At 56.6% G+C, this 10,677-nt stretch overlaps 1 protein-coding gene across 1 annotated transcript; it reads left to right on the forward strand.

Moving 5' to 3' along the window:
* The first annotated feature begins 646 nt into the window (after positions 1-646).
* tmem138 (transmembrane protein 138) lies at positions 647-10,677 on the forward strand. The gene is made up of 5 exons (XM_088935045.1): positions 647-1,273; positions 6,921-7,388; positions 8,244-8,415; positions 8,518-8,593; positions 10,237-10,677. The coding sequence occupies exons 2-5, from the start codon at positions 7,261-7,263 to the stop codon at positions 10,347-10,349; spliced, it is 489 nt and encodes a 162-aa protein (XP_088791171.1). The 5' UTR covers positions 647-1,273; positions 6,921-7,260; the 3' UTR covers positions 10,350-10,677.

Here is a 10,677-nt window from a genome sequence, read left to right on the forward strand (position 1 = left end):
CAGGCCGATGGTATTTCGGGAGAACAGAGTTGAGATTTGTGTGATTAAAGTCACCCGCGACGAGTTGTCAAGGCTGCGTCGGGATGTGCAGGTTCCTGTAGGTTTCTGGCAGTGTGCAGTACCTCCAGCGCTTCTCTGCCATTAGCGTCAGGGGGGGTGTAGACGGCGGTGATAATAACAGCTGTAAATTCCCTCGGCAGAGAGAAGAGGCGCCACTTGGTCATTTAAACTTCCAGAGCGGGTGAGCAGTGTTTCGTGATGGTAGATACATTGTTGTCTAGGTGTATCGCCGAGTCCGTAATACTGTCTGTTAGCCATGTTTAGGTGAAAATAAAAGCACAGCATTCTTTAATTTTTCGTAATTGTTATCATCATTATTGATGTTATTATTATTCATAATAAAAGAACTTTCTTAATTTTCTTGTTCTTCTTATTATATTTTGTTGTTTTGTTAATTTGTCGCCTTGCTAACACTGTAATTAATCCCAGTTACCGATACAGCTCTTTGAATTGAAGGATGAGATCTAAGCTGTAGATTCGTGCTGCCAGGCGCCGGCCAGTCCTTCGGGCCACTAGGCGGCGCTGCTCGGATTCCTACACACCTCAACCACAGCACGCAGTTTGAATATATTTACCGTAAAGGACCGAAAGGAAGCTCACTTCCCAAAATGGCTACCGCATTTAGCGCACGCTGTCAACAAACTATCCTGCTCTATACTTGTAAAAAAGTGCTAGGTATTAAAGCGAACTATACTAGGGATAGCAAGAATAGAAGAAAACTTCCCAGAGGTTTTCTTGAATTTACAATGTTGGTCAATATTCTTTAATAAAAAATAGTTTTCTTTTTTGATGTGTCAAAATTAATCGTGATTTTTACGTGGCTATTTGATGTATACATATATTCTGCAAATTGCTCTTAAAATGGGCACATTTCAAAACATCTATTCGCATACACCCGTTAATACCCGACATAGCGAAGTACGGCGAGCGGTCGGCGGTGGGCGAGGAGGTGCGCGTATACGAGGCGCGCTACGGTAACGGGGCAGTGCGCGTTGCCAGGGGAGACCGGGAGGCAGCAGCAGGAGCAGCCGGGCTCACAGGCGCGACCGAGCCGGGACGATCCCCACGACACCCCGGGGCCACAACAGCTCCCACGTCTCCCCGTTAGCGACGCAAACACAGGCGGGGCCGCGGCCGGAGGACGGGAGGATGCTGTCGGCACGGCCAGCTCGCCAGCGGCGCCGCTATTCCCACTCGCTGCGGTTGTGTGACGGTAAGAGGCTTAGTGCGGAGGCTGAAGACGGAGTCGCTCTCGCCCGACTTTATTACTGTTGTTGTTATTAGTAACACTTCAGCACTATTAGAGTAACAGCCCCGGCAGCGGTAGGACAGGGCTGGGAAGTGCCTGCAGTAGCGGAGCCGTGGGTATGCGGTTCTGCTGCTGTAGGAGGGACAGTTATAGTCAGGAAGGGGACGAGTGTGGGGGACAGTTATACAGTCGGGAAGAGGACGAGTGTGGGGGGACAGTTATAGTCAGGAAGGGGACGAGTGTGGAGGGGACAGTTATAGTCAGGAAGGGGACGAGTGTGGGGGGACAGTTATACAGTCAGGAAGGGGACGAGTGTGGGGGGACAGTTATAGTCAGGAAGGGGACGAGTGTGGAGGGACAGTTATAGTCAGGAAGGGGACGAGTGTGGGGGGACAGTTATAGTCAGGAAGGGGACGAGTGTGGGGGGACAGTTATACAGTCAGGAAGGGGACGAGTGTGGGGGGACAGTTATAGTCAGGAAGGGGACGAGTGTGGGGGACAGTTATACAGTCAGGAACAGGATGAGTGTGGGGGGACAGTTATAGTCAGGAAGGGGACGAGTGTGGAGGGACAGTTATAGTCAGGAAGGGGACGAGTGTGGGGGACAGTTATAGTCAGGAAGGGGACGAGTGTGGAGGGACAGTTATACAGTCGGGAAGGGGACGAGTGTGGGGGACAGTTATAGTCAGGAAGGGGACGAGTGTGGAGGGACAGTTATACAGTCAGGAACAGGATGAGTGTGGGGGGACAGTTATAGTCAGGAAGGGGACAAGTGTGGAGGGACAGTTATAGTCAGGAAGGGGACGAGTGTGAGAGGACAGTTATAGTCAGGAAGGTGACGAGTGTGGAGGGACAGTTATACAGTCAGGAAGGGGACGAGTGTGAGAGGACAGTTATACAGTCAGGAAGGGGACGAGTGTGGGGGGACAGTTATAGTCAGGAAGGGGACGAGTGTGGGGGGACAGTTATAGTCAGAAAGGGGACGAGTGTGGAGGGACAGTTATACAGTCAGGAAGGGGACGAGTGTGGAGGGACAGTTATAGTCAGGAAGGGGACGAGTGTGGGGGACAGTTATAGTCAGGAAGGGGACGAGTGTGGGGGACAGTTATAGTCAGGAAGGGGACGAGTGTGGAGGGACAGTTATACAGTCGGGAAGGGGACGAGTGTGGGGGGACAGTTATAGTCAGGAAGGGGACGAGTGTGGGGGGACAGTTATACAGTCAGGAACAGGATGAGTGTGGGGGGACAGTTATAGTCAGGAAGGGGACGAGTGTGGAGGGACAGTTATAGTCAGGAAGGGGACGAGTGTGGGGGACAGTTATAGTCAGGAAGGGGACGAGTGTGGAGGGACAGTTATAGTCAGGAAGGGGACGAGTGTGGGGGACAGTTATAGTCAGGAAGGGGACGAGTGTGGAGGGACAGTTATACAGTCGGGAAGGGGACGAGTGTGGGGGGACAGTTATAGTCAGGAAGGGGACGAGTGTGGGGGGACAGTTATACAGTCAGGAACAGGATGAGTGTGGGGGGACAGTTATAGTCAGGAAGGGGACGAGTGTGGGGGACAGTTATAGTCAGGAAGGGGACGAGTGTGGGGGACAGTTATAGTCAGGAAGGGGACGAGTGTGGAGGGACAGTTATACAGTCGGGAAGGGGATGAGTGTGGGGGGACAGTTATAGTCAGGAACAGGACGAGTGTGGGGGGACAGTTATACAGTCAGGAAGGGGACGAGTGTGGGGGGACAGTTATAGTCAGGAAGGGGACGAGTGTGGTGTTAGAAGCGGTAGACAGGAGTTCCACTGCAGCCCTGCTGGCCTGCAGGGCGCTGGGGGTGGAGGTGGTGAGGACTGCAGTGGGACTGGGCCGGGTCGGGCTCAGGTGCAGCGCTGGAGTGGCACTGAACCCCAGGGAGCTGCGTCACTATGACCACCAGTGCAGCGCCGCAGGACTGCCGGAGGGGTAACTGTGGAGACCTGCCCCCGGGGGAGGCTCAGGGGAGCCCTCTGCCCTCCTCCTCCTCCTGCCACGCCTCTGTGTCCATTGTGATGCGGGTGTGTGTTTGTGTAAGAGATTAGAGCAGGGGCAGTGGAGCCACGCAGCACTGTCTGAAACTAAAGAGTAATCCTGCAGCTCAGCACGGACAGCCTCCACAACGCACTGCATAACACACACTGCTCTCACACTCCACAGCACACACAGCACACACAGCCCTCACACAGCCCTCACACACTGCTCTCACACTGCACAGCACACACTGCTCTCACACTGCACAGCACACACTGCCCTCACACTCCACAGCACACACTGCTCTCACACTGCTCTCACACTGCTCTCACACTGCACAGCACACACTGCTCTCACACTGCTCTCACACTGCCCTCACACTGCACAGCACACACTGCTCTCACACTGCCCTCACACTGCACAGCACACACTGCCCTCACACTGCACAGCACACACTGCACAGCACACATTGCACAGCACACACTGCCCTCACACTGCACAGCACACACTGCTCTCACACACTACTCTCACACTGCACAGCACACACTGCCCTCACTCTGCACAGCACACACTACTCTCTCACTGCTCTCACACTGTACAGCACACACTGCCCTCACACTCCACAGCACACACAGCCCTCACACTGCTCTCACACACTGCTCTCACACACTGCTCTCACACACTGTACAGCACACACTGCCCTCACACTGCACAGCACACACTGCTCTCACACTGCCCTCATACTACACAGCATACACTGCCCTCACACTGTACAGCACACACTGCTCTCACACTGCCCTCACACTGCCCTCACACAGCCCTCACACAGCCCTCACACAGCCCTCACACTGCCCTCACACTCCACAGCACACACTGCCCTCACACTACACAGCACACACTGCCCTCACACTGCACAGCACACACTGCCCTCACACTGCCCTCACACTGCTCTCACACACTGCTCTCACACACTGCTCTCACACTGTACAGCACACACTGCCCTCACACTCCACAGCACACACTGCCCTCACACTGCACAGCACACACTGCCCTCACACTGCTCTCACACACTGCTCTCACACTGTACAGCACACACAGCCCTCACACTGCCCTCACACTCCACAGCACACACTGCCCTCACACTGCACAGCACACACTGCCCTCACACTGCACAGCACACACTGCCCTCACACTGCTCTCACACACTGCTCTCACACTGTACAGCACACACTGCCCTCACACTGCCCTCACACTGCTCTCACACTGCACAGCACACACAGCCCTCACACTGCACAGCACACACTGCTCTCACACACTGCTCTCACACTGCACAGCACACACTGCCCTCACACTGCACAGCACACACTGCCCTCACACTGTACAGCACACACTGCTCTCACACACTGCCCTCACACTGCTCTCACTCTACACAGCACACACTGCCCTCACACTCCACAGCACACACTGCCCTCACACTGCCCTCACACTGCACAGCACACACTGCCTCACACTGCTCTCACACTGTACAGCACACACTGCTCTCACACACTGCCCTCACACTGCACAGCACACACTGCCCTCACACTGCACAGCACACACTGCCCTCACACTGTACAGCACACACTGCCCTCACACTGCTCTCACACTGTACAGCACACACTGCCCTCACACTGCACAGCACACACTGCCCTCACACTGCTCTCACACACTGCCCTCACACTGTACAGCACACACTGCCCTCACACTGCTCTCACTCTACACAGCACACACTGCCCTCACACTGCACAGTACACACTGCCCTCACACTCCACAGCACACACTGCCTCACACTGCCCTCACACTGCACAGCCCTCACACAGCCCTCACACAGCCCTCACTCTGCACAGCACACACTGCCCTCACTCTGCACAGCACACACTGCTCTCACACACTGCTCTTACACACTGCTCTCACACTGCTCTCACACTGCACAGCACACACTGCACAGCACACACTGCTCTCACACTGCACAGCACACACTGCCCTCACACTGCTTTCACACACTGCCCTCACTCTGCACAGCACACACTGCTCTCACACACTGCTCTCAGTCTGCACGGCACACACTGCCCTCACACTGCCCTCACACTGCACAGCACACACTGCCCTCACACTGCACAGCACACACTGCCCTCACACTGCCCTCACACTGCCCTCACACTGTACAGCACACACTGCCCTCACACTGTACAGCACACACTGCCCTCACACTGCTCTCACTCTACACAGCACACACTGCCCTCACACTGCACAGCACACACTGCCCTCACACTCCACAGCACACACTGCCCTCACACTGCACAGCACACACTGCCTCACACTGCTCTCACACTGTACAGCACACACTGCTCTCACACACTGCCCTCACACTGCACAGCACACACTGCCCTCACACTGCTCTCACACTGTACAGCACACACTGCTCTCACACACTGCCCTCACACTGTACAGCACACACTGCCCTCACACTGCTCTCACTCTACACAGCACACACTGCCCTCACACTGCACAGCACACACTGCCCTCACTCTGCACAGCCCACACTACTCTCACACTGCTCTCACACTGCTCTCACACTGCACAGCACACACTGCTCTCACACTGCACAGCACACACTGCCCTCACACTGCTCTCACACACTGCTCTCACACACTGCTCTCACACTGCACAGCACACACTGCCTCACACACTGCTCTCACACACTGCTCTCACACACTGCTCTCACTCTGCACAGCACACACTGCTCTCACACACTGCTCTCACACTGCACAGCACACACTGCACAGCACACACTGCTCTCACACTGCACAGCACACACTGCCCTCACACTGCTCTCACACACTGCCCTCACTCTGCACAGCACACACTGCACAGCACACACTGCCTCACACTGCCTCACACTGCCCTCACACTGCTCTCACACACTGCTCTCACACACTGCTCTCACTCTGCACAGCACACACTGCTCTCACACACTGCTCTCACACTGCACAGCACACACTGCCCTCACACTGCTCTCACACACTGCTCTCAGTCTGCACGGCACACACTGCCCTCACACTGCTCTCACACTGTACAACACACACAGCCCTCACACTGCACAGCACACACTGCCCTCACACTGCACAGCACACACTGCCCTCACACTGCCCGCACACTGCACAGCACACACTGCCCTCACACTGCACAGCACACACTGCCCTCACACTCCACAGCACACACTCCCTCACTGCACAGCACACACTGCTCTCGCACTGCACAGCACACACTGCCTCACACTGCCTCACACTGCTCTCACACTGTACAGCACACACTGCCCTCACACTGCTCTCACACTCCACAGCACACACTGCCCTCACACTGCCCTCACACTGCACAGCACTACTGTCATATTGCACAGCACACACGACACTGCCCTCACACTGCTCAGCACACTTCTCTACTCAGTACAAACATGCATTGCGAGAGAGAGGAAAGGAGAGGTGTTTGAGGGAAGAGGGGTCAGGGTTCGACTGCAGTGTGTGGTTTTACTGTTTTTCTCGGCTTACTTGCCTCTCCTCTTTGTCCCAGGACTCCTAACGCCCTGTCTCGCCTGCGCACTGCGGGCTCACTGAGGCACACAGTCCGACCCGACTCGACCCGACCCGGCCAGCAGCCCACGGCTCTCTGTACCCTTGCCTCTGCAGTCCGAGCCGGCACCACCCTTTACTGGACCCGGGCTGCTTGGCGTACAACAGGGCCCGGTCGGCCCCTTTTCCTGCACCGAGCCGGGCTGCACGGACTCGTTTCTTGGTGCCGAAGGGCCTGGCGTGACGGTGCTTCTGGACTGTCTGGGACCGGTCTGCTCTCCCTGCCTCTGGACCCCTGTGCTGTGCTCTGCGTGGAGGTTCTGCCGAAGGCCCGGCCCGGGATGCTGCAGACCAGTAACTACTCCCTGGTGCTGCTTGTGCAGCTGGTGCTGCTGGGATACGACCTGTTTGTGAACTCGTTCAGCGAGCTGCTGAGGGCTGCCCCCGTCATCCAGCTGGTGCTGTTCATGTAGGTCTCTGGGGGGAGAGGAGAGGGAGAGGGGACTGGAGTGCGGGCGGAGCGGTGGCTCTGTGGCTCAGGATCTGCGCCTGTACCTGGAAGGTTGCTGGTTCAAATCCTGCAGCCGGCAGAGGAATCCTACTCTGTTGGGCCCCTGAGCAAGGCCCTTCACCCCAGCTGCTCCAGGGGTGCTGTATAAATGGCTGACCCTGCGCTCTGACCCCCAGCTTCTCTCCCTGTCTGTGTGTCTGTGTCTCATGGAGAGCAGGCTGGGGTATGGGAAAAGACGAATTCCTAATGCAAGAAATTGTATATAGATGAGATACGATCACTTTATTGGCCATATACAATTTCATGTATTAGGAATGTGTCTCCTCACAGACCCCAGCTTGCTCTCCATGAGACACACAGACAGGGAGAGAAGCTGGGGGTCAGAGCGCAGGGTCAGCCATTTATACAGCACCCCTGGAACAGCTGGGGTTAAGGGCCTTGCTCAGGGGCCCAACAGAGTAGGATTCCTCTGCCGGCTGCAGGATTTGAACCAGCAACCTTCCAGGTACAGGCGCAGATCCTGAGCCACAGAGCCACCGCTCCGCCCCTAGGCCAATAAAGTGATCTTAGTGTCCAGTCAGTGTGTCTGTATGAACCCCTCTCTCTCTCAGTGCAGTGTTAATGTACTGGAGTGTCCAGTCGGTGTGTCTGTATTAACCCCTCTCTCTCTCAGTGCAGTGTTAGTGTACTGGAGTGTCCAGTCAGTGTGTCTGTATTAACCCCTCTCTCTCTCTCAGTGCAGTGTTCATGTACTGGAGTGTCCCGTCAGTGTGTCTGTATTAACTCCTCTCTCTCTTTCTCCCTCTCTCTCAGTATCCAGGACATCGCCATCCTGTTCAACATGATCATTGTGCTGCTGATGCTGTTCAACACCTTCGTGTTCCAGGTGGGCCTGGTGTCTCTGCTGCTGGAGCGCTTCCGGGCCCTGCTGGTGCTGTCGGCTCTGTACCTGGGGCTCAGCATCGCCTTCCACTGCTGGATACTGGTACTGCGCGCCTGTGTGAAGGCCCGTCTGTCTGTCTGTCTGTCTGTGCCAGCTGACCGTGACCCTGAGCGCTGATCCTTCTGTCTCCCTGTCTGTCTGCAGAACCTGCGCTGGCTGGACTCCAGACGGTTTGTGTGGACAGGTGGACTGCAGGCTCTGTTCGTGTTCCAGAGGCTGGGTGAGTCTCACGGGCCTTCCCTCTGCCCACACCTGGACCGGACCGGGTACAGGGCTCTGGACTTCAGAGGGACGGTGACCTTTAGCCCTACTGGAGACGCATGTGAACTCTGCAGGACTGACCTCTCCCTCTGCCCACACGTGGCCTAGTCTCTGTCCAGTTCCTGGTTCGGTCCAGCTGTGCTGTACTACTACCTGTCTGTCTGTCCCCCCAGTGGCTGTGCTGTACTACTACCTGTCTGTCTGTCTGTCCCCCCAGTGGCTGTGCTGTACTACTACCTGTCTGTCTGTCCGTCTCCCCAGCGGCTGTGCTGTACTACTACCTGTCTGTCTGTCTGTCTGTCCCCCCAGCGGCTGTGCTGTACTACTACCTGTCTGTCTGTCCCCCCAGCGGCTGTGCTGTACTACTACCCGTCTGTCTGTCTGTCCCCCCAGCGGCTGTGCTGTACTACTACCTGTCTGTCTGTCAGTCTCCCCAGCGGCTGTGCTGTACTACTACCTGTCTGTCTGTCTGTCCCCCCAGTGGCTGTGCTGTACTACTACCTGTCTGTCTGTCCCCCCAGTGGCTGTGCTGTACTACTACCTGTCTGTCTGTCCCCCCAGCGGCTGTGCTGTACTACTACCTGTCTTTCTGTCTGTCCCCCCAGCGGCTGTGCTGTACTACTACCTGTCTTTCTGTCTGTCCCCCCAGCGGCTGTGCTGTACTACTACCTGTCTGTCTGTCCGTCTCCCCAGCGGCTGTGCTGTACTACTACCTGTCTGTCTGTCCGTCCCCCCAGCGGCTGTGCTGTACTACTACCTGTCTGTCTGTCTGTCCCCCCAGCGGCTGTGCTGTACTACTACCTGTCTTTCTGTCTGTCCCCCCAGTGGCTGTGCTGTACTACTACCTGTCTGTCTGTCCCCCCAGCGGCTGTGCTGTACTACTACCTGTCTGTCTGTCTGTCCCCCCAGCGGCTGTGCTGTACTACTACCTGTCTGTCTGTCCCCCCAGTGGCTGTGCTGTACTACTACCTGTCTGTCTGTCCCCCCAGCGGCTGTGCTGTACTACTACCTGTCTTTCTGTCTGTCCCCCCAGCGGCTGTGCTGTACTACTACCTGTCTTTCTGTCTGTCCCCCCAGCGGCTGTGCTGTACTACTACCTGTCTGTCTGTCTGTCCCCCCAGCGGCTGTGCTGTACTACTACCTGTCTGTCTGTCTGTCCCCCCAGCGGCTGTGCTGTACTACTACCTGTCTGTCTGTCTGTCCCCCCAGCGGCTGTGCTGTACTACTACCTGTCTGTCTGTCCGTCTCCCCAGCGGCTGTGCTGTACTACTACCTGTCTGTCTGTCTGTCCCCCCAGCGGCTGTGCTGTACTACTACCCGTCTGTCTGTCTGTCTGTCCCCCCCAGCGGCTGTGCTGTACTACTACCTGTCTGTCTGTCAGTCCCCCCAGTGGCTGTGCTGTACTACTACCTGTCTGTCTGTCTGTCCCCCCAGCGGCCGTGCTGTACTACTACCTGTCTGTCTGTCCGTCTCCCCAGCGGCTGTGCTGTACTACTACCTGTCTGTCTGTCTGTCCCCCCAGCGGCTGTGCTGTACTACTACCTGTCTGTCTGTCCCCCCAGCGGCTGTGCTGTACTACTACCTGTCTGTCTGTCCCCCCAGCGGCTGTGCTGTACTACTACCTGTACAAGCGCACAGCGGAGTGCCTGGGTGACCCGCGGCTGTACGAGGACTCCACTTGGCTCCGCAACGCCTTCGCCCGAGCTCGGCAGTGAGCGCGCCGCGGGGACCCCCAGCAGGGCTCGGACTGTGTGAGCTGCGCTCCCGGACTGCAGGGGCACACCCCCTCGGAGCCAGCCGGCCCGCGGCCTCCCGGCTCTGCTCACGGACCGGGTCTCAGTGCCACAGTGTGAGTGGACACAGGGGTCCCCCCTCGGTGTGATTTAACAGTGGGGGTCCCTCCAGTTGGGTTTAGAGAGTGGGGGGTGCTCTCTATGAGTGGCTGTCGGTCGTGGGGCACTGAGCTGGGGGGGGGATGTGTGCGTTGTGTGTCTCTTAGATTGTATTTTTTATATCTGAATTGAATAAAACTGTAACATTTCA

This window comes from Atractosteus spatula, chromosome 16 (assembly GCF_055471065.1).
Source record: "Atractosteus spatula isolate fAtrSpa1 chromosome 16, fAtrSpa1.hap1, whole genome shotgun sequence".
Classification (NCBI taxonomy): Eukaryota; Metazoa; Chordata; class Actinopteri; order Semionotiformes; family Lepisosteidae; genus Atractosteus; species Atractosteus spatula.

Bases quoted from the DNA above. Each gene is read 5' to 3' on its own strand.
- tmem138 (XM_088935045.1), top strand. From the start codon at position 7,261: ATGCTGCAGACCAGTAACTACTCCCTGGTGCTGCTTGTGCAGCTGGTG. The intron at 8,416-8,517 runs GTACTGCGCGCC...GTCTGTCTGCAG, and splicing joins CCTTCCACTGCTGGATACTG to AACCTGCGCTGGCTGGACTC. The intron at 8,594-10,236 runs GTGAGTCTCACG...CTGTCCCCCCAG, and splicing joins GTTCGTGTTCCAGAGGCTGG to CGGCTGTGCTGTACTACTAC.